General features: G+C 44.7%; 1 protein-coding gene across 2 annotated transcripts in view; it reads right to left on the bottom strand.

Moving 5' to 3' along the window:
- NPFFR1 (neuropeptide FF receptor 1) overlaps nt 1-25,175 on the bottom strand; it is a 52,300-nt gene that overhangs the window by 25,525 nt on the left and 1,600 nt on the right. Inside the window, exons 2-3 of one of the 2 annotated variants that reach the window (XM_053313161.1) lie at nt 22,209-22,289; nt 17,951-18,262 (exon numbers count right to left, since the gene is read on the bottom strand). In XM_053313161.1, the coding sequence (XP_053169136.1) occupies nt 17,951-18,262; nt 22,209-22,289 (393 nt within the window). The remainder of the gene's footprint in view (nt 1-17,950; nt 18,263-22,208; nt 22,290-25,175) is intronic. The other variant, XM_053313162.1, reaches the window with a different exon arrangement.

Below are 25,175 nucleotides of genomic sequence, written 5' to 3'. Positions count from 1 at the left end.
TGGGGATTATGGGAGTTGTAGCCCAAGGTTAAGAAACCCTGCAGTAATGGATTGGATGAGGGTGAACAAGCTGAGACTCAATTCAGACAAGACAGAAGTACGTCTGGCCAGTGGTTCCTCTGCCCGGGAGAATGATGTTCCAGCCTGTTCTAGATGGGGTTGCACTCCCCCTGAAGGACCAGGTTTTCAGTTTGGGGGTGCTCATTGATCCAGCACCGTCACTAAAGGCTCCAGTGGCTTCTGTGGCTCAGAATGCCTTTTATGAACTTCAGCTAATATGCCAACTGCGACCATACCTGGATAGTGGTAGTTTGGCCACAGTTAGTCATGCTCTGGTAAGCTCTCGCTTAGATTACTGCAGTGGGTGGTAAATGGAGCTGCACCCTCTGTGTGCTACACCACCACTCACTCTGGGCCACCCCAGCACCCCACAAATGGCTTTAAGGTTTTTCTCCATAGGGAAGAATGAAAGTTTCAGAAGCCCCATAACTGCACTTGGAGGGTGCTAGGGTGGCCCAGAGTGAGGGTGCCAACCACCCGCATGGGTACTGGGTTTTGTTGCTTCTGAGGTGTTCGGGGTGTAGATTCTTTGGTAGCATATAAGATTTTCAATGACAAACCATGAATCCATTCTCATTTGCTAACCTTAAAGACACATAAACTTCAAAAATCACTTAAAAATCAGCCCTTTGCCCAATTCCTTTCAAATAATTCTGATAGCTTCCTTGCCCCCCTTGGGCACTAACACCCACCACACTCTGCTCTAGGCCACCCCTTTGCCCCCGACGTGAAGCTATACATTTGCTGACACCTCCATGCTTCTTTATGGAGAATAACCTTAAAGACGCATAAACAAAAATCACTTAAAAACCAGCCCTTTGTCCAATTCCTTTCAAATAATTCTGATAGCTTGCTTGCCCCCCTTGGGCACTACCACCCACCACCCTCCACTCTAGGACAGCCCTTTCCCCCAGACATGAAGCTAAACATTTGCTGCAATCCTCATTATTTATAAATAATTTTAAAATTCACCAATAATCAGAGGAGTGTCCAATTGTCTTGGGGTTTTGTGGGTGGTAGGCACCCCGGGTGCCTACCACCCACCCCACTTTTGTGCCCCTAGGTGCTCCACAATAGAGGATAATGGGCTGGTTCATGTCCCATTATACCCTATGTGAAAAATAATTAAAATATTTCAAATATTCATTAAAAATCGTAGGGGTATCTGATTGCTTTGGGGTTGGGGTGGTTGTTGGCACCCATGGGTGCTCCACAATAGGGAATAATGGTCTATTTCGAGTCCCATTATACCCTATGAGAAAAAAATAAAAATAAATTTCAAAAAATCATAAAAAATCATACGAGTGTCCAATTGCTTTGGGGTTTGGGTGATAGGCACCCATGGGTGCCAGCTACCACCCCACCCACTTTTAGATATTCAAACCAGTTCTAACAAGTTCAAATTAAACCACTCCCAGTTTGGTTCGAACCTGCAGCTCGAACCTGATGGCTGGTTTGGTTCGAATTTGAACCATTGAACCACCCCGGTTCGAATTTGAACCGGTTTGAGTTAGAACCAGTTTGCACATCCCTAATGAGAAGGTGTTTGATGTTTGAGCAAAACATCTCATGCATTTCTCTATCTTATCTGCAGTTCTCCATAAGTAGTAGTTTGCATCCTTATCGCACTTCCACTTTATTGCTGGGTTAGAGGGATTTAAAAAAGAATAAAATAATGTGTAAAAAAGAATAAAACTATCTTCCACTGCCTTTTCACTGAGCCAAGTATAAGGAATATAATACGCAGCCAGGTGTATGAAAGATTGGCCACTCAAGCACACACAAAGCATTAGCCCAATGCAATGGTGGGGCTTTCTTCTCAAAATAGCTATCCTGCTCTTCCTCCAAGGAGCCCAGAGCAGTATATATGGTTATGTGTATCTGTGTAAGTGAGGCTGAGAGAGAAGTGACTGGCCCAAAGTCACCCAGTGAATTTCACGGCTAAATGGGGATTTGGACTGAGGTCTCCTAGTTCAACGTTCTACCCACTACACCGCACTACTGTTATAGACTGCATCATCGATTACCCCTGAGGGTGCAAGGGAAGGCAAGTAGATTGGCTCCCATTCCATCACTGGACTCCTGAGGCTACTTGATGGAAATACATTTTTCAAGTATTCAAAGTACTTTTCTTCCTTCTCATGAACTCATATAGATAAAGACCAGTTCCCCATGGGTTCAGATCCATCACATTTAGGATGGGACCATGTTAATCTGAATTATACTGTTCTGCCTCTGAGAAATCTAGCATGTAAAAACAAAGCTCTCAGCCCCCTCCCCACCCCCACAAAAAGAGCTGGCCCACTAATGAGGCCCAGTGATTCTTCATGTCCTCAAACTAAAGGACAACATCCAGGCTTCTCTGAGGAAAGCTTATGGCAGATGGACTGATATAAAATGTGCACGCCTTTATAATCAAGATATACCTGCCGTGTCGCTGAGTGCCTGGAAGAGTGAATGAAAAAAGCTGCTTACAACCCGTGAGCATATTCTGAGCAAAACGGCCCTTTCAAGACAAGATGGATGAGCACTGTGGATGCGCCACGTTCCTACTTCAGCCGTCAACGGGAACTAATCTTCTCTGCTGACTACATTTAGAGAGGCTATTCAAGGGGATATTATGCGTCTGCATCCCCATAGGGGAACTGCCATATATCTGAAATGGCTCAAAAAGCCAGGTATTTTGTGCATGCTTTGCAGCATTTACAGGGTAGCTCTGTTTATTCAGAAGTTAATCTTCAAAGAGCTCAGCGAGAATTATCCCCCAGTAAGAAAGGTTATCATTGCAACCTTAAAAGTTCCCACTGCCGTGGGGTGCGTTGGTAGGTGAGTGTGGGGGACACTAACTAACAAAACCTCCTTCTAGTAAATTAAGAAAGGCCTATTTTTGTGTGTGTTGCTCTCTTGAAGTTCATCATGCTAAAATATCAGTTTGCTCAAGACTTTGCATCTTGGATCTGGAGTTGCAGTGAATGATCTGCCTCATTACTTCCCACCATGCTTATTTTACCGGCTGAAAGCTAAACAGGATGAATTAATGTCAACTTCTTGCTACATTCCCATTTGGCCTTAGAACCATTTTGTTTTTAAGCCAAAACATTAAGTTGCTTTTAAAATGGCAAGAATTTGTTGCTCGCCAAGCTGCATTGTTTGCAACTGCAGTTTGGATGGAGAGCAGTGGCTGACACCCTGACAAAATTTACTAGAGCAAGTGCTATTAAAATTGAGTAGTCCTTTAGAGTAAGTAATTTAGTTAGGATGCCACTAATGTCATTAGCATACAGAATAATGTAGTGTACCTTTTAATATGGCCATGTGTATAATTCTCTATATTGGTACTTGGTTTTGTTCCTTGACTTTTCCACACTATACGTTGCAGACCTATTATAATGTAAGTCTGTAATCTAACAGCCTAATCCTATGCAAATCTGTCCCTTTTTGTTGGGCACAGATGCCTGCTTCTGAACAGGACAGGGGTGCAAGAGACTGGACTGTATACCAGAAAGTCTCTAACTCAAACCTTGCTTCTGCTATAAACTCAGTAGATAGCCATAGACTCAAGTCGCAGGCTACTATCTCTCAACCTCAGCACTACCCCCTGCAGTCCACAATATGGGGATAATTATACCAGCCTGATTTGAAAGGTTGCTGTGCAGGTTATTGAGATGAGATGAGTGGTATTTTGAACACCCCAAAGTGCTGTACAGTTGCTAAGTATTATTCTTAAATGCTCTTTTGGCTGGATTATGGCTTCTGCCACAGTTCCCTATCCACCTGTCCATCTACCTTGATTCCCATCCACCCACCTTGGAGAAGTGTGTTGGAAAGGAAAGGGAGTAGATTCACTTTCAAGAAATAATGATGTTATGCTTTTGCACTGATTAATGTTTTCTGTCCATCACACTGTCTGAAGTTTGTATTCCAACGACAGATTGATGCTCATAGCTCTTGTTTACAATCTGACACTCTCTACTGAAATGAATGTGCCTGGCAGTTGGTGAAGCAATTTTTAAAATCTGATATTCTATCTGCAGAAGTTCCACACACACAATAAAGTTTTCCTGATGTGCAAGTATGTCCTAATCCAAATAGAGATGAAAGAAGCAGCCATTATTTATGCCCTTTCAGCTTTTGCTTTCCCCTCAGTTACCAAGTTTTCCCCTCAGTTACAAGGCTCTTAATGTTTGCAGAATGTCAATTTCTTATTATTGTGTCTTGATTCTACCATGACCAGAAAACCTAGATTTCATGTTTAGATCCTGTAAAGTGCAGGAATTTAATACAGAATTGCTGGACAGAGTCCAGAACAAATAGATTCAGCTGGAGTAATAATCCTCCACATAATGTCTTTTAAAAGAGAATAATCCCCCACATAATGTCATTTAAGACAGAATATTGAAAGCAAAAAACATGAGGTTTCCTCCTAGCTGCTGCCGGTCACCCATTTTCTTTGACTGATTACAACTTGATGGGTCATTCTTCACTCTCTCTCCCATGGTAGCACAGTCATGACCTACTATTGATTGATTTGTCTCCTTCCCCATGTCTCTAAAATCCCTCATTAACCACAAAATGACTCCACTAAAATCTATTTTTGTCTGAGGTAATATCTGTTGGTAACAATAGCCTTGTTCACACATGTTGTTCAACACATGTACAATCTGTGTACAGTGAATGCACGTAGAGATATATACACACATATCACTATTCAAGGTATGTTCAACACATGTGCAGTAGAACACTTCCTATCTGTATCTTGCACTTAAGGGGCCTGCAACCAGGTTCATTTTTAAAGTGAATACACGTACAGTCATTCACATCAACTCATGTACATGTGCACAGATATCTGTACATAGATATCTGTACACATTATACAACATAATATCAGAATATGGCTCGCATGAAATGTTATTTATTTGCCATATTTTTATACTGCCCAAAACTTATGTCTCTGCGCAGTTTACAACAAAACAAAATAAATGACAACAGAAAAGTTAACACATTGCAACAATTTAATTTTTTAAAATGATATTTTAAAACAAAACAGTATTTAATTAAAAGCCTGGGTGAACAGATGCATCTTTAAAGATTTTTTTAAAGTTGTGAGAGGGGGGAGGCTCTTATTTCAGCAGGGAGTCCATTCCAAAACTTTGGGGCAGCAGTGCAGTCCCCAAGTAGCCACCAGACGAGCCGGTGGCAACTGCAAACGGACCTCTCTTGGTGATCTCAGCTGGTGGTGGGATTCATGACGAAGAAGATGTTCTCTTAAATACCCAGGGCCCAAGCCGTTTAGGGCTTTATGGTTTATTATCAGCACCTTGTTTTTTGCCCGGAAACCTATTGGCAGCCAGTGTAGCTCTTTCAATATGGGAGTAATATGGTCTCTTCAAGATGACCCAGAGACCAACCTGGCTGCCGCGTTCTGAAACAGCTGTGGTTTCCGGACTATACACAAGGGCAGCCCCACATAGAGCACATTACAGTAATCCAGTCTGGAGGTTACCAGCAGATATACCATGGTTCTGTTAGTCATTGAAGCCGTTCTCATGACCTCACACTGACGCTGCGGATGAGTGTCATCTTTGCCATCACTGCACCACGTGACCACATGAGTGGTGGCAAAGGCAAAAGCTGAGCGCAGGAGGATTCCCCTCCCACATCCCAAAGCGCCCTGCACCACAAGCACAGCTGCTGCTCTCATTAGAACAGCCGCGATGCAGCCACTCCCCACTCCCAGCTTGCTAGCGGAAATGGAGGCAGGCCAGGCGGAAGACTTTTTACCCAGGCGCGATAGTTCACACAATCACCTGCTGAGATCAAACATGGGGTAAAAAAGTCAGGCTACCCTTTTCTGGAGCAGCTGGGAGCTCTCTACTCCCGGCACTACAAATGACTCAAGCAGCCTGGGGTCGGGTTGTTTGTTATAACGCAGGCAGCTTCTGTCATGAGAACAGCCTCATTATTATTTTTTTCACCAGCTGAGCATCTAAATATCACAGTGTCAGGAAGGCTTCATGCCTTCCCTTTGTACTATGAGAAAAGAAGAGAAATATAAAGCAATATTTGAAATCTTCACTTTTTTGAAGGCATGCTGGGAATTCAGTGAATCAGCTTGTAACATATGAAGTCCCCAGTATCGCAAATAATTACGTAGGCTCTGTGACATAGCTTGGCAAGCAGAAACAAAGGAGATGGTCAAATCTTCCTAGAGAGGGGCAATTTGGCTGTCAGCACAGAGCTGCTTCTAACATGGCAGATAGGGGCAGAGGACAACTGACATGAATTTCCTGTTTTTCTGCTTCTCTATCTCATCCAAAATAGACCTCGCCCATCTACGCCTTGCACATCTCCCCACATGGATCAAGACTGATTTCATACAAGATGGAGAAGCATGAAGAACATGACACCCCATTCAGTTGCACTTTCTGTCCCTTCCACTCTTTGTCACGATTGAAATAGATCTCAGGTAAGCTAAAAGAAACAACTTCTGGGGCATTGTGAATATGGAAATATTTGACTCTGTACAGCATTTGGACTGCAACTTATTATTCAGTTTTCCTGGCAGATTCAGCGTGTTGCGGGGGGGGGGGGGAATTCTCATATGAGATTTTGGGGTGTCCCCCCCATTTGTCTCAGAGCTTCAAGTGCTGTCACAACTAAATACTGGATATTGAGTGGTGGTATCCCATAAAGATTTCCTTTGGGAAGGCTCAATCAATGGCTGGTGATTAGCCTGTGGCATTGGGGCTGAAACGGGGATATTTTTAGGTTTGTTTTTAGTTTATTTTCACCTTGTATGTTACTTTGATATATATAGATAGATAGATAGAAAGATAGAGATAGAGATAGAGATAGAGAGATATAGATATAGATATAGATATAGATATATAGATATACACACATACACACATTATATATACTGTATATATATGTATATATATATATATATAGAGAGAGAGAGAGAGAGAGAGAGAGAGAGAGAGAGAGAGAGAGAGAATATATAGTGTGTGTGTATATTATATTATATATATATATATATATCAATCACACACACACACACACACACACACACACACACACACACACACACACACTTTTATCTCTGCTGCCATAAATGATATGATGAAGCCTCTGACTCTTATGGTTACTTTAGCCTGATAACTTTGCAGATGTGAGGAGGGCTTTTGACAGAAACCACTAATTCATATGGATTTTAACAAAACGAGAAGAATATTTATTTAAGTTTATTTCTGAGGTTGGTTTGTTTATACTACTGTTCAGTAGAGCTGCTATTTTGCTTGGTTACAAATTTGTTGTTTTATCTTCTTACAGTGCTTAGTCTCTTAATACACCATACATACAGCTTTGTTCATTTGAACCCAGTACCTTCCCAGAACTGTACTTCACCCAGTCTTTATTTCAGACTGTCTTATTTCCAATAACCCAGTCCTCTGTTTTAGACTGTCTTATACTTTTGAGTCTCGGAACAACTCCTCCTTGAGACTGTCCCTAACCAGACCCAAATCCCCACTCCAACTGAACTTCTCCCTCTCCCTCTCCAACTGCCTCTTTGGATTGACAGCTCTCCAGGGTTCTAAGCTCATTTGCATGAACAGGGTCCTGCACCATTTCATCACATATTAGGGATGTGCACGAAACGGATTTTGCCTTTCGTTTCGAGCCTGAAATGAAATACAGATGGCCGGAACATTCTGAGTTTGTTCAATTGAAACAGTCTGCTTTGATGCAACAAATTTGAAATGTTTTGAGTGTTCCAGCCATAGGGAACAATGGGGAAGTTGAAACACCCCATTGCTCCCAATGGATAGCTTCTAGGGACACTAAAGTGGGTTCTGTGGCACGGTATGATTGGTGCTACCTACGCCCAACCCACAAAAGAAAGGAGAAAGCAGGTGGTTTTTAACACATTTTTAAGCTTTCCCCAAAACTTCCATAGAATCCTAAGAGAGATTTGGGGAAAGGTTAAAATTTTGTTTAAAGTCACCATTTCCTTTGTGGGTTAGGTGGTAAGTAGACCCATCATGCCCTGCCACATTACCCTTTTTGGTATCCCTAGGAGATACCCTTGGGGAACAATGGGGTATTTTGAGTTCCCCATTGTTCCCTGTGGCTGGAACAGTTTTGCATTGCAATCTGCAAAGTATTTTGCAACGCTGCCTTGAAAAACACAGCAGAAACACACAATAAAGGCGGTCTGTCCCTCCCAACACAGAACACACATTTCAAACACAGTCTAAAATTGGACAAAAAAGAACTACTGTCCCAGAATCCACTGCCAGCTACTGTGCCTGTGCTGCAGTACAGGAGGACCCTGTTAACCACAAAGGGTTCCGTTCCATTGCTGGGGGGTGGGGACTGCAAAACCACAGATAATGTGGCATTAGGGTAATGGGAACTGGAGGCTTAGTTTCCCAAGGAAGCGAAACCTGGAGGGAAAAGGGATGAAAATTGGACTGAAATTAGGGGAAATTGGGGGGAAGAGAGGGCAGAAGTGTCCTACTGTGCTCTCTGTGTCTCCAGCTGTTCAGCAATGCCCCCCAAAGTTAAAAAAAACGTTTTCCCCACAAAAATCACATTTTCTTCTTCTTTTCCACAAAAATGAGCCACAAAATGGCTCCTGTCCTCAAAATGGTGGGTGGAAATGACCTCAGAGGTCATTTCTGCCCACCCCCCAAACCACAGATACACAAGTCTTAATCCTTTAAATGCCTAATTTGATCGGGTATACCGAGGTTGGGTGGCAATTACCCAACTATGGATACACAAAACCTGGGTCCATAATAAATGAGGTTCTCCTGTAACATCATTGGTACAAGTTGCTTTCACACACCATTATGACTCCTTACTTTCTAGCATTGCAACAGTTGCCACAGCAGCACCCTTACTTAGCAGCAAGCATAGCCATAAGCTTAACTAGAGCAACTTCAGCCACCTTTTGACTGAGTATACCTTGCAATGCAGATTGCTGAGCAGATCAGAGTGATGAGTGAAACACGTTAGTTTCAAGGTCAGACATGGAGCTCCTCACAGCAATCACCAAGAAATGTTACACCCACCCACACACACCTGTCACCACTGTCCATTTCTTGCCACAACACTATCTCACAAACAAAACAAACCCCAACTAAAAAAAGGCAGGCACCCAAGTTCTGCCTTTGTCAATCTGAGTTCCAGAAAAACCAGATAGTTATAGCAGCACAGCACAACATACTATACTCAGTACTGAGAAAACCACAAAATCAAACCTTCCTTCTTTCCATCCTGCCTGCCTGCCACAGAGAGACACAAGGATGAAGCAGTCATGGTCTGGTACAGACAATATTGAGCTAGATGGACCAATGGTTTGACAAGAAACAAATCTTCTAGGCTCTTACCATGATAAGAACTCTGCTACCTGTCTAACTGTGTCTGGATAACACCATGGCCTAAGATTGGTGTTGGGCCCCCACTGACAGTCTAACACATGGGTCAAGGCACCAGTCCATCTCATCATGGGCCATGGCGGTGGCATGCAAGTGTGTCTGCATGTGGCCACAGCACTAACAGGCAGATTATGACACATCTGGTTTTAGCGTTCGCCAGGTTGTGGTGAGCTGCCAGTGGTTTTGCAGTTGGTGAGGGTTAGGGGTTAGAGGTGACCATGAGTCACTCACCCTCCCTGGCCAACTCTGGATAGCCCAGCAGGGAGACCAGCTGCTACACCAAGTCAGCCTCAAAGCATGAGTGATGGGGTATCACCATGTTCCCAACCATGGAGAACACCCTCTTGCTCTGGACGCTGCTTGGTGGGCATGAGAGGAACTGTCCAGCAACCATCACCAAGTCCAACCAGACTTGGCCATGCATTGCCCAAAACACAATTGGCTCCATATCCCAGCCTGCCACCGACTACTGAAGGTACTGCAGAATACACTGCTCAGCACTGCTGCAGGGCTCAGTGGGCTCTTCTCATACCCCTGGCAAGGGACCAAGTTCCAATGGTTCCTCTGTGAACCACTGGATGGAACACTGAGGTGGAACTTCCAGCTCCCTTGGCCCTGCCAGGGACACCACAATGATGGACTGGAAAGCAGTGGTGATGCTGCTGCAAGGGGTGTACTGTGCACTAGGTGCTCTAGCACCCTCCTCCTGGTTGAGCCTCAGCCGCCTATCCTGGGCTTGCCTAACCTCTTCAACCAGGAGGGCCCTCAACCTGGGCAGCTGGTCAGGGGTGACAGCTTTAACCTTGGGTTACATATGCAGGACAAAACATGCTCTGCCAATACACCTAAGGGTGCCCTGAAGCCATCCACTACTCCTGGCCTCAGCCAACATGCCCAGGTCATTGTTTTCTCAGTGGCCAGTGTGGACTGGAGTTCACCCATTGTTTTCTTGAGAAGTGCGGCAGGCAAAGCCTGGCTCAGTGTTGCTGTCCCACCACACAAGCTATTAGTGGCAACAAAGTATGGCTTGAGTGGCACAACAACCTTGGAAATGAATGCCCAGTCTTGGATGGATAGGTCGCACACTTCCAAGCCACACCTCCTTGTCAGGCCGTGGCTGGCCAGCTCTTACTCCTGCAGGTGCTGGAGCAAGAGAAAGAGTTCCACTGGGCCAGAACAAGAGCAGCCATGGCAGCAGCAGATTGGCACTCAGCACCTCCAGTGGAGATTATCTCACCTGGCCTTAGCCCCAGAAAGGCCAAGCACTTCCCATAACCAGATTCACAGTGTGCACCACACAATGGATGGACACAAAATGAAGCTGCTTGGGTGCCTTCACTATGTCCAGAGCACTGTTGGTCACCATGAACCCTCGGCAAAGGTTTGGCTACCCAAACAGCATCCTGTACAGTACACCTGGTGATCCATAGCCACCAACAGGTCTTCTGCCATGTGGTGAGTGTCCAGCACCTCCACATATAGCAGAGCCCACCTGTGCTTTGCTCCATGGGAGGGGCCGGCCATGCCACCAGCAGCAGATGTCCTTTCGCTCTCCTGCCCCCACCAGTGTGCTGTGAGAGACAGGAAATCAGCATGCCTCTCACCGGGACTGGCTCAAAGATCCAGAGTAAGTGCAGGCTGGTGTCAGGAGCTGCTGCATGCAGTAGCACCAACACAGCCTCCTTGCCCTCCTTGTACAGGGAGGGCATCACCTGCCTGCTGAAGGCGGTGCATGAGGGGATTCTATAGTTGGGGGTAAGCAGTAGGAGCAGCTGGCAGAATCCAGCATTCTCCACCACCTGGAATGGCTGGTCATCCAAAGCAACCATCTTGGCAATGGCCTGGGTGATGAGATGAGGCTCTGGGCGACCAAATTGCTTGCCCACCAACTGCACCCACTACACAGGCAACTTCCCCTGCTTGGGAGAAGGAGCAGGTGCCTTGCCGCTAGCCAAGGACACACTCGGCCTATTGCTGCTAGCAGGAGCAGGGGCCCCAAGGTCATGTAGTTGTTGGTGCTTTAGCATCTCTGGTGTCCCAAGATGCTTAGGGTCCTTCCCTCTGCTGTCCTGTGCCCTGCAGTGGGTGAAGCCAGCATAGGTTGGGTCTCCATGGCAGAGCTCAAAGTGATCCCACACCATGCTGCCATCCAAGCCAGTCTGGTCCTGTTATGATGGTGGTGGTGGTACTGGGGTTGCTGGTTCCTCCTGGGGGCCACCTACACCATTGCCCTTGGTCTGAGGCTCATCAGTCTCAGACTTGGGCAGACTCACTGTCAAGGGGATTTGGGGAGGATGATGAGACTGTGTCGGCTGGTCTAGCAGCCAACAGAGTCTCTTCGCCTGCCACAGGAAGAGCTACTTCCCTGACAGGAGGGGACCTCTCCCCTAAATCTAGCTCAGCCTCCACCGGCAGCCATGCTGCAGGATCACCCTCCTCCCAGAAAATACATTTACTAATGCCAGCTGGGGGAATAATCCCTTTTGGCGGGGGGGGGTTAATGCTGCACATCTCCGCAAATACCTCTGTCCAAAAGGATATGTCCCTAGGATAGGCCCACCAAAGATGAAAATAAATCCCCTTTATCCCACAACCACTCCAGCAAAGCTGAGAGCAGTCTTTTTGAATGTGTGCTATTTTTACTGGGGTCAGGTACTGTCTGTGGAAAACTTGAGAAAATTCTCCTTAATTTGGGTGGAAGAGGAAGTAACTGGTTTCCATTTCCATATGTTAAACCACTCCTGATCTTTGATTTCCTGTTGGAATCCATTTTCCCAAGACATTTTAAGGCTAGATAGTGGGTTAAATGTGTGTTTTATAATCAAATCATAATTTTGAAGTTACACCTTTGAGGGTGTGGGCTTCCAATACTAGTATTTCAAATCTTGTTAGTTTTCTTTTAGCTTGTGTTGCTATTTCTGGGGTGAATATAAACGATCTGCACTGTAAAAGATGTATACATGTACGGTGCAGAGGACCCAAGATTTCCCCTATAGTCTCTAATAGGATTTCCCCACTGGTAAAAGTTACTTAGTCTGGCACCTTCCATTCAGTCGAGGAGATCTAAACAACCCAACAAATTTAGGGTGGCAAAAAATTGGAAAGATAGGGGAATATGGGGGCTCTAAACTCTTATGCCATTTTGCCCAACTCTTGAAAGTGGCACTCAGAAAAGAATTGTCTGCTGCTTTAAACTTAATAATCCATTCTGGTATTAGAGGCAAGCTTTTAACTCTATAAGAGTATTGTTCAGAAACTTCCATCTTAACCCAAGAATTAATTTCCACTTTGGTCAGCATCCGTAAGATGTTTCGGAGGTGAAAAGCCTCAAAATAGGCCGGTAGGTATGGAATTCTATTTCCACCATTCCACAATCCTGTTCCCACTTTAAGATGATCTGTTAACTTAATCAAACAAGACCATGACAATCAGTCAAAAAGCCTTGAACACGTCTAAGGCAAGTATGGCTGAAGGAATATTATTCCTGTTACTAAAATATATACAGTTCAGTATGCGACAAATGGGATCTGCAATCTGCCTTCCTTTTATAAAACCTGACTGGTCTGGGTTTATATATTGGGCTATACATTTGTTTAATCTTGCCTCCCCTCATATGATCTGGAGATTGTGCTCTTATCCCTTCTACAGTTAACAATCTGATTCAAGTTTCCATTTCTCTCTCTCTCTCTCTCTCTCTCTCTCTCTCTCTCTCTCTCTCTCTCTCACACACACACACACACACACACACACACACACACACACACACACACACACTCTCTCTCTCTCTCTCTCTCTCTCTCTCTCTGTTCTGGTCATTGATCGAAATAAAAGCTGATTTCTGTTTCCACCCACAAGAACATAGTCTCGGAGGTGCTCTTACCCCCCGACCTTGAGGCCCTGGTCCATGGCCTCTAAGGTCTTGGGGCCCTCCAGATGACTGGGGGGCCTCCTGCCACCATGCTGTGCTTGCCCTGCCACGCTGGACAGTCACTTTTCTGTAATTTTAGCTACCATGTGTATGGCCGGGGTTTGTGTGTGAGCCGAGCAGGCCTCCCCCCCATCCCATGGTGGCGGCGGCAGGTGGAGCAGTTGCTCGGCCTGTCCATCCATCCCAGCAGCCCTTAAAGACTGCAAGACGCTTCAGTGTGCCTGCACAGTTCGAATAGATCGTCGCAAGCCCGTGACATGGGCTTGTGACAATCTATTTGAACTGGAGCGCCTTGCAGTTTTCAAAGGCTGTTGGGCTGGATGGACAGGCCCATTTCTCCTGAAGGAATATTTGTCAAAATGTATTTGAGATTATTTAAACCTGAAGAAATTGTCTCTTGCTCTTTCTGCACAGTAGTCTTGAGAGGGTTAACAGGACTTTGTTTTAGAGGCTCATTGTTGACTTGTAGTTTTGTGGATTATTTGTTTAAGAGTTCAGACAGAGCTGAAGATTCTGGAATTCTTGCAGTAGGCATATGTAGCTCAAGGTCATTCTACTCAGGAACTGCACTATTTCTTCCAATTAGCCTTTGGCAGACCTTCACTTCTTTATAAACATCAGTTAGTGATCTTTGATATGACAGGAAAATAAATCTTTTCATTTTCAATAAAACTGAAGGAATCGGCACTTGGTCAAAAGTTAATAGAAGACGCATTCCCAGAAATGTATTCGGAAGTTTCTTCCAATTCAACAGGTGTTAGGAGTGTGCACAAAACCAGCTGGCCCAGTTCGATTTGAGTCCAAACTGGACCAGAACCAGACTCAATGAGGTGTGGATGTCATCAGTCAACGAATTAACCCCCTTATGCCCTTAAGGAAAATGCAAACTGCACATATAAAGATGTAGCTGAACAGGGCAAAAGAAAGGGGAGTGCTGGCTTATTTGAGAGATGCTCAATATCATCCACACAAGAGTGAAGGTTTCAAATGACAAACACGCAAATTGCAGAGAACCAGTCGAGCATGGCTTCCATAAATAGGTGTCATAAATCAAAGATAAAGCCCACTGCATGCTCTTATGGAGAAATACAAACTTCACAAATCGAAGTCGAACGGCTCTTCCGGATACTCACCGTTTCGCCAACGAAGCTTCATCAGCCTCCTTAACATCATTAATACCAGTACCCCATTCCTCGAGCTGAACACAGACTCTCAAATAAACCAGCACTCCCCTTTCTTTTGCCCTGTTCAGCTACATCTTTATATGTGCAGTTTGCATTCTCCTTAAGGGCGTAAGGGGGTTAATTCGTTGACTGATGACGTCCACACCTCATTGAGACCACGTTTGATGCGGCTTTTTTGTAATTTGGAACTTCTATCACAACTTTGAACTTTGCCCATTTCATCCAGCAGCCCTATTTTTGCCTTGCTCAGTCACACCTCCTTTGGAAATCTCTGGCTGTCATTGCACATGCTAATATCTATGCATTTTGTATCATGAGATGCCTATTTTTGCATTATGTATCATGAGATGGCTTGAGTATTATTGTATATATTATTATTCTTGTTGAATTGTTTAGCTTGGATTAATGATTTATTGTTCATTAGTGTTATTGATTATTCAATTATTGGTTCATTGTTTGTTAATATACATTTTCATTGTTTGGCTGCTTTATATTATTTGTATAATTGTTTGCCGTAGTCATGGTGGGATTTCCCACCCCCCTCTTTTTTGCCTGTCTTTATTGGGGCCTGGGGCTGCAACAATAACAGTTATAAGACAATGATCATATTCAGAATTTATTCTATAAAATATAGAAAAAAATTATTTAAATATCTCCCCTAGCACATTCCAATGTAAAAAGTAGTGTATTCAGATAATTTAAGTAGCAGGATTGTTCATGCAAACTTATTTATTTATTTATTTATTTATTTATTTATTTATTTATTTTTGCATTTATATACCGCCTTTTGTTAAAAGACAACCCCAAGGCGGTTTACAAAAAAAGTTAAAACATACAATAAAAAGACAATAAAAACAACAAGCTAAAAAGTATAAAAACATATAAAAACAGGCATAAAAACAATACAACAGATAAAAACACACAGAAGCAGCAGTAAAAACGATTATGTAAAAGCCTGGTAAAAAGCCAAGTCTTTACAAGCTTTCTAAAAACTGTGATGGAGTCCGAGGAACGAATGGCCACTGGGAGAGCATTCCAGAGTCTAGGAGCAGCAACAGAGAAGGCCCTGCCCCGAGTGCACAACAGCCGGGCCTCTCTCATTGTCGGCACCTGGAGCAGGGCCCCCTCAGATGTCCTCGTCAAGCGGGCAGCAACCCTTGGGAGCAGGCGGTCCCTCAAATACCCTGGGCCCAAACCGTTAAGGGCTTTAAAAGTCAAAACCAGCACCTTGAATTGGACCCGGAAACGTTCAGCAGCCAGTGCAGCTCTTTCAAAATGGGGGTGATGTGTTCCCAACGGAGAGCTCCGGATAAAACCCTCGCTGCCGTGTTTTGCACTAGCTGCAGTTTCCGGATATTCTTCAAGGGCAGCCCCACGTAGAGCGTGTTACAGTAATTCAGCCACGACGTGACTAAGGCATGGGTAACCGTGGCCAGATCTGCCTTCTTGAGAAAGGGACGCAGCTGGCGCACTAGCCGAAGCCGTGCAAAGGCACCCCTGGCCACCGCCTCCACCTGAGCTTCCAAAAGCAGAGCCGGGTCCAGTAGTACCCCCAAGCTGCGTACTTGCTTCTTCAAGGGGAGTGCAACCCCATGCAGAACCGGTAAAATCTCCTCATCCCGACTGGCTCTCCTACTGACCAACAGTACCTCTGTCTTATCCAGATTCAATTTCAGTTTGTTAGCCCACATCCAACCCATCACGGCCTCCAGCCCCTGATTCAGGACATCCACTGCCTCCCTAGGATCAGATGATAAGGAGAGATAGAGCTGAGTGTCATCCGCATATTGCTGACAACTCAGTCCAAATCCCCGGATGACCTCTCCGAGCGGCTTCATGTAGATGTTAAACAGCATGGGGGACAAGACCGATCCCTGCGGGACCCCACAGGACAACGGCCATGGGGCCGAGCAGTAGTCCCCCAGCACCACCTTTTGGACCTTCCCCCCAGGAAAGGACCGGAACCACTGCAATGCAGTGCCTTCGATTCCCATACTCGAGAGGCGGCCCAGAAGGATACCATGGTCGATGGTATCGAACGCCACCGAGAGGTCCAGCAGAACCAACAGGGACGCACTCCCCCTGTCTAGTTCCCGGCGTAGGTCATCCACTAGAGCGACCAAGGCAGTCTCAGTCCCATACCCGGGGCGGAAGCCAGATTGAAAAGGGTCCAGATAATCCGTATCATCCAAGACCCTCTGAAGCTGGGACGCTACCACACACTCCATCACCTTGCCCAAAAAGGGAAGGTTAGACACAGGTCTGTAGTTATCCAGGTTGGAGGGATCAAGGGAGGGCTTTTTAAATAGTGGTCTTACCACCGCCTCCTTGAGGCACGATGGCCTCCTGCCCTCCCTTAATGAAGCATTTACGATCACCTCCAGCCATCTGCCTGTCCCCTCCCTGGCAGCTTTTATTAGCCATGAAGGGCAAGGATCAAGAGCGCACGAAGTCGCCCGCACACTGCCCAGGATCTTGTCCACATCCTCAGGCCGCACCAACTGAAAAGAATCCAACACAATGGGACCAGATGGTACCAGAGGCACGTCTGCCGGAACTGCCAAAACTCTGGAGTCCAGGTCAGCACGGATGCGAGGGACTTTATCTGCAAAGTGACAGGTAAACTGATCACAAAGAGCTGTAGATGACTCCTCCCCCATTGTCTGGGGGGGGATGTGTGGAGCAAGGTTTTAACCACACGAAACAGCTTTGTTTGTCTGCACTGAGCAGACGCAATGGAGGCGGAGAAAAAGCATTTCTTCGCCACCCCCACCGCCACGGAGTAGTCCCTAAAATGGGCTCTAGCCTGTGTTCGGTCAGATTCGTGACGACTCTTCCTCCAGCGTTGTTCCAGCCGTCGCCCAAGTTGCTTCATCGCCCTAAGCTCCGAGGAAAACCCAGGAGCAGATCGGGCTCTACCAAGCCGGAGAGGGTGTTTAGGAGCAACCGTGTCAACAGCCCGGGCCATCTCTCCATTCCAGAGATCAACCAGGGCCTCGACAGGCCTGGCTGAATCTGTAGTTAACCAGGAAGGATTATCTGTAGTTAATCCGTAGACTTTTGAATCTGTAGTTAACCAGGAAGTATGATATTCAGAACATCTTTAAAAAAACAACACCAAAAATCTTTCACCATGCATATTCAGGTGTACAAAATTTGGTATATGTAGCTCATCAGGAAATACAACTACATTTCACACAAACTAACCAACCAGTTCATATATATATCCATCCTTCAGTTTTAACCACATTGGGTACTTCTTACCATTTCATTTTTAACCCCCCTTTTCACATTTGTGTGTTCTGCTACAAGTTTCTGTGTATTTCTTCACTCACCTGTAATCAGGTTGTCCACCAGGGTGGTCGGCATGCAGAAGATCCCCACCAACACATCGCTGATAGCCAGGTTAAGGATGAATACGTTGGTGACTGTTCGCATTTGCCTGTTCTTCACCACAATGAAACACACCAGCATGTTTCCAATCATGCACATGAAGAAGATAAAGAGATAGGCGATGATGAACATGGCAGCTACTGGAGAAGAATGCTGATAGTAAGATGAGAAGGTATAGCTCTCCTTACAGCTATGGCTGTGGCTTTCATTCTGAAGGAATGGGGGGCTGCTGTTGGCAGGGCAGAAAGTGTCACCTGAGGTGGGGGGAAATGAGAAGAAAAATACACATTTAATTCCTGTGCCCCCAAAAGGGGTTCTGGGTTGTATTTAATGTGGAGACACTCTGACCCCACCGCAAGAATGTCCTGCTATGCACTCTCCTTTCCCAGGACCAGTATACATCCCAGTGTCTGTGGGCACAAAACTCATTCATCAGCACCATGGACCATTCTCTGGCGTAGCCTTTCAGCAAAGCTTATTCTCTTTCACATGAATGAATCCACCCGGGTTCAAATCACCACACTATCTTACAGCCTCATCTGTCTCACAAGGTTGTTGTGAGGAGAAAAAGGAGGGGAGAACCACATATGTGTCCCTGAGGACGTTGGAGGAAAGGTGGGGTATAAATTCAATAACCCTGCTAACTGGGCAAGGGGGCACCTTTTAAAGTGGTGACTTTCTTATAGATATCGGGGGAAGAGCAACTGACCCTGTTCATTTCTCAGCAGCTGTCTCCTTTTGTGAGGGGCTTGTGTTGTTTTTTAGATTGTGAGCCCTTTTGGGACAGGGAACCATCTCTTAGTTTCTTTTGCTCTGTAAACTACTCTGAGAACCTTGTTTTAAATGGAAAAGCAGTATATAATTTATTTCTAGTGACCCACATGCTGTGCAGTAGCAGCGGGGTGGGGTGGGGAGAGAGCTGCATGCCCACAGAGAGTCTCAGGAATGTAGTCCTGAGGGGGGGAAATGCAAGACCCGTGAACAACAACAAAAAGTGAAAAATAGATCAGAAATAATGAAAAATGAATGGATAAATAACCAGCTCTTAACACACGTGAAAATGAGCTAACACATCTATATAACAAGTGACAAATTATGTATAAAAATACAATGACAAAATACCAAGTGGAATTACAAAATATAATGAGAACATGAGAAACAAAATACAATGAAAGCATGAGAAACCAGAATATACAAGTGCCCAAACACAGTCTGAGATGTCTTCAAAATGAGAAATTGAAGAGTACATATAGTACAGGTGATAAGTCCTCAAATCCAAAGGGAGGAGACAAGTGTACTCAGTAGAATGTTGTAAAGCGTGTAGTTCAAATCATAAGTCCTTCATATGAAGAAAGCAAGCAACCTGCTCTGTAATGAATGATAATAATTAACAGTGAGAGACAGGACACACCAGGGAAAAATCACGACAGCCACCCTGGGATAAGAAGCTGTTTCGCCAAAGGCTCCATCAGGGGCTGGTTCCCATTAGCACAGGCTGGAACAATGGAATGAGAACATAAAACAATATCTATGACGCTATGAAGTATGTTTTTTTGTTCACAGGTCTTGCATTTCCCCCCCTCTTCCTTTCCGTGGACCCCAGTTTTTTCCAGGAATGTAGTCCCGGCAGTGAAATGGCCATTCGCAGTGGCCATTCGCTCCTCAGACTCCATCACAGTTTTTAGAAAGCTGGTTAAATCTTGGCTTTTTATCCAGGCCTTTACATGATTGTTTTATTGCTGCTTCTGTGTGTTTTTATCCATTTATAGTTTTTTGTGTTTGTATAGTATATATTTTAATATCAGAATGTTTTTGTATTTTTAGTTAAATACTTTTAATGTTGGAGATGAACTTCCAGTGCATTGACCTTTGGCACCAACTGTCCTAATGACCACTAGGGGCATTGGGAGTAGAGACAGTGAGTAAGGGTCGCCTATCTGTCCCTACTCTATGACCCCTGAACTGACTCTGCAGCACTTCCTGTGCTGAGTCACAATCCTTCCTTTTCTCCTAGAGAGCAGATGGAAACATCTCTCTTTCTCCTTACCTATCCACTATTAGGTCTTTCCTGTCTAAGTGTATTTAACCTCTGTGTTTTTATTTGTTGTATTGTTTTTATGCCTGTTTTTTATGTTTTTATACTTTTAACATGATGTTTTTTATTGTCTTTTTATTGTATGTTTTTAACTTTTGTAAACCGCCTTGGGGTTATCTTTTTAACGAAAGGCGGTATATAAATGCTAAAATAAATAAAATAAATAAACCAATAAATGTTTAGTGTTTAGTCACACAAGGATCTCCATGTGTTTTCTCTAAATAGCTGCAATATCCAAACCATCCTCTGCTACCTACCTACTCTGTAACTGGAGTGTGTGCCCATTCCTTAGTGCTCTGCTGTTTTACCTATTGTGGGTAAAAATCAACAACCTCTAACATTTAACTCATTGTTATTATGTGTTTTAAGTTTATGTGTTGTAAAATGCCTTGAGATTGTTTTTAATGAAAGGTGGTATATAAATCTAACAATAAATAAATCGATAAATAAAATGGGCTTTTCCAGGAAGAGTAGAGAAGCAAAAATCACTTTCCCCTTCCCATGTGCAGGGCTGCAGAACAAGCCTTTGCCACAGCTAGGCTTCAAGCTCTCTGCCAGCAAGGGGCGCTGCTTCCACACTCGCTTGTACTGCTGCACAGCAGGCGGGCCTCTGTTGTTGTTGTTGTTGTTATTATATTTACATTTATATCCCGCTCTTCCTCCAAGGAGCCCAGAGCAGTGTACTACATACTTGAGTTTCTCTTTCACAACAACCCTGTGAAGGGAGAGAGAAGTGACTGGCCCAGAGTCACCCAACTAGTTTCATGACTGAATGGGGATTTGAACTCAGGTCTCCCCGGTCCTAGTCCAGCACTCTAACCACTACACCATGCTGGCTCTGTTTGCTGATGATGATTATTATAACAATAATACTAAGTAATTTTATACTTCATTTGTATACATCCTAAGTATAAAATATACTCTCTTTTTTAATTGCCTGGAAAGGATGGATAAAAATATAAATAAGTATCAGTAATGTGAATAAGTATCAATGGGAAGAAAACTTGATCTAAATCAATGATTTAAACTTAAGTTTTCTCTCAACGATTTAAATCATGTTTTAACTCAATCTACCCTGCTGGAAATGCTTTCTGTGACCTACGAAGCAAAGAAGCAGCTAAACATTTTCTTAAAAAATCCCCTTATCTTAAGCTGTTTGCTTCTAGTTGAGGCCTTCTCTCAAAATAATTAATGTTATTGAGGGATTTGAGACGTATTGACTCTATCATGGTAGCAATGCACTCATCATGTCTTCTTGTATTAAAAGTTACAAACCCATTTTCTCCTCAACTACCAGTTCTAAAAATTCAATCTGGACTTTGGAAATGAAGCCTGATCTCCTGAGGGTTCTCTTTCACCAGCCTGAAAGAACCCATCATCAGAATTTAGCAAAGTGCTGATCCTAAAAAATAAGGAGGGAAAAGTCACAGTGGGAGGGAATGACTGTTGGCTGTTTGATGAAGGCACTTTGTGCTAAGAACTAGGGGAATTGGGAGCCATTTTGGTTTTAGTGGATGTATGAAACAGAATGTGAGAGGGAAGGAAGAAGGACATGGAATGTGGCAATTACCTCCCCAAAGTGAAATGCATATATACACAGATGATGTGAAGCTGTAGACTGACATATTTCTTTCTCTCACACACATAACACACACCCCTCTCAGCAGAGACCAGATAAGCTATTGTGAAATTCTGGAAGTAAATTTTGCATCCACGACATAACAGCCCTTTATTTCCCCCCCATAGAAATTAAGTACTGCCATTCATTTCTATGGAAGAATGTTAAGGGGTGCATTGAGGACCATATGCAAGCATATATGTATATGCACATGCGCAATGATGGCAAAATGCATTTTGAAGGAGTTTTTCCCCCACCTGTTATATTTCCAAAAGAGAAATAGCTATATATTTCACCTTAGCAATTCTATCCTAAACATATTTCCTCTAAAGTAAGTCCTGTTGATTTGATAGAGTTAACTTGTCTTTCAAGTATTCATTACTATTATTACTATTCATTACTACTATTAATTAAATAGTACTAATAGTAATAGTACTACTAATACTATTCATTACTACTGTTATTATTTAGAATATTTATATCTCACTTTTCAACAAGAAGTTCGCAAAGCAGGTGACACAGCAAAAGGCAGGTGAAGATGGTTTTCTGTCCCAAAGTGGCTCACAATCTCAAAAGAAACACAAGAGATGTAACAATGTATGTGGAAGTAAGTAGGAGAGGTGGGGCGGCAGTCAGGAACAACACCACAGGGGAAGATAAAGACAGAGGAAAGCTCAGGTGCAGCTCGTGAACCCTCCTCTGGGGGGGGGAGCGCAGGCAGCTTCTTTAAGGTAAACGGAGCTGGTGCTCCCTGCCGCCCAGCAGCCCCCGCGGTGGGGAATCGCCTCTGTCACTCACCTGGCCGCTGGCGGGGGTTCGCCTCCGCGGGAGCCAGGTGAGTGGAAGAGGCGATTCCCCGTCACAGGGGCTGCTGGGAGGCACGGAGCACCGCAGGGGCGTAACTACCATAAGGCAAGGGGAGGCGGCTGCCTGGGGGCCCCCACGCCTCGAGGCCCCCCCCAGAGGCAAGTCACATGACTCCCCAACACCCGCAGAGCTTCGGTGCCGTGGAAAAGCCAACCCCAAGTTCGGAGCAAAGGCGGCATGCATGCAGCAAAGTCCTTGTCTGCAGAAGCAACTCTGAGCCGGGAGCACTCTTCCCCATGGGAGGGTGGAGGGACGGGGTTAAAGCGAGGGAGTGGAGTTTTCTAGAGAAGCTGGCATAATGGGGATGTGAGTGCACTATATATTGTGAAGTGTGTGTGTATCAGCGAGGGGCCCATTTTAAGATTTTGTCTCTGGGCCCACTCCAGCCTTGTTACGCCCCTGGAGCACCGGCTCCGTTTACCTTAAAGAAGCCGCCCGCCCGCAGCCCCCCCCCCCCGGAGGGGCATTCACGAGCCTCACCTGGGAAAGCTACTAGGATGTGCTTATTACATCATGGAGTAGGATTCAGGAGATATGTTGAATCTGATTCCTCTAATAAAAGGCTTTTGTTGTATAGTCCTGCTTGATCCCTTAATGAGTGCAAAACACACTTGAAACAAGGAAGACAGCAACACTGTCCAGGGCACTTTCCAGACTAGACCCTACAATGGGGTCAGGATGTATCTCGGAAGTGTGCTTCCACACTTCCTGCATCGTGACACTGCAATCCCTACCCGGACAGCAGGGTGCCGTTCATATTTCCAATGCCTTGCTGCGAATTTAATTGCTGCGATATAGAGCAAGGACGTCGTATATCCAGTGTGAAAAAGTTGCTGTTTTTTCGGGTTGTTAGTTGCTGCAAGACTGCTCCCCCTGCTGTTTAGGACCCGAATGCGACTTGCCTGAAAGGAGGCATTTTGCTGCTAATGAGCAGCTAGTCTGGAAAGCACCCTGCTTGGATACAGAGCTAAATGTAAGAGAGCCAGTACTTTAACTCTTTGTCCTGTTTGCAGTAGTTTGATGAATCATGAAAACATGCTGTCTTGTAGTGCTTAACTCCTGGTTCTTTTTCTTTCTTAAAGGTGCAGATCGTCATTACAGACATGCAGTTATTTTTTACATTTATATTCCACTCTTCCTCCAAGGAGCCCAGAGTGATATATATAGTTAAGTTAGTCATTAATGTTTGATTCTGGACTGTATATCTAAGCATGCTTAGGATTGTAGCCTTATTTTAATTTGCAACTTATGATTTAGCAACAAATCCACCAATGGGAGGATGCAGGTGAGGTGGGTTGAGCTACTTGTTGCCCCCTGCCCCTTCTGGTACCACCTGTGCTGCAGTAGAAGAACAATCTACTCGTGCTCCTGCCATTTGGTTCACCAGTGTCTGAAGATGGGCTGCTAGTTTGGACCTCATCCACTCTACTCATACAAGCATGAGATTCCCTACATGCATTCTGAAATTGCACAGCCCTGGGAAGGCTGCACCATGTGATTCTTTCAGGCCTGAAGCAAAGATGAATATGGATTGGCAAGGTTGCCTTTTTGGAACTCCTGCAATGTTATACTGAAACTAGAATCAATGAGAATGTAGAGCATTGCAAATAAATTCTATGGTTGCATATTATCATTAAAATTACCATTCCAACAAGAAACGAATAACCACTTCCCAACAAACTAAACTATCTATCAGACATCCTTCTTTTGCACGCCTCAGAGAACTACGTTTTGTCAGCACAGCATCAGTCCAGATACAAAGGTACCAGTTGTGATGATTTCCAAATGGATGCAATACACATTGCTGGCAAGAGGGTTAGCGGGGAGGAAGCCTTAAGAAGGTTATCTCCACACAGACGGTCCAGGGCTTCCTCTTCCACGGGCAGAGCACCCACCCAGATGATTACCAGCTGCTGCCAGTAGCTTAGGGGGTCAGCATGCTGGGATGCCCCTGCATGGCTCCACCCCCTGGAATGCCCATAATGCACCATCTGTGTGTGAGGTGCTTTATGGGGATCTCCCCTCCCCTCTCTAGAGCTGGCTGGGATCCTCACCATCTGCCAGCTGTGGCTTCAAGCAGCCACGGCTGGCAGATGATCACAGGAGAGTGAGACTCTCCAAACCTCATTTCAGAAGGTGACTGCCTAGGTGGGTTTGCCACTAGGATCAGGCCTGATCCCAGTCGTGCACACGCTTCAGTCACAGTTGGCAACTAGTCTTATGAGCTGTATGGATCAGCAATGGTCAACCCAGGCAGAAGCACTCCAAGGTTTTATCTGAATGGCACAAATGTGGAATGATATTCCTTGTCCCCTTTTAACTCACAGGAAATTAGAAGTGTGAAATAACTACAAGAAGAGAGCAGCTCTCTACAAGGGGACCCTGTGTAGTTGCTTTGATATTAAGAAAACACTACAAAGCATTTGGGTATCTTGGTTGCTGAAGCTATAGTATAAGCACTGGAACATCTTTCATTCTCCTCTCCTCTCCAACCTGTTCCAAATACAGCTGGTTTTTAAAAAGTTCCCTTCCACACCAAATTCATCTCATGTAATTAATCCAAAATCTACAGAAATAATTATACCAT

The sequence above is a fragment of the Hemicordylus capensis genome, chromosome 3, assembly GCF_027244095.1.
Source record: "Hemicordylus capensis ecotype Gifberg chromosome 3, rHemCap1.1.pri, whole genome shotgun sequence".
NCBI lineage: Eukaryota > Metazoa > Chordata > Lepidosauria > Squamata > Cordylidae > Hemicordylus > Hemicordylus capensis.
Note: the sequence above shows the minus strand (reverse complement) of the source record. Positions and strands in the feature narration are given on the sequence as shown.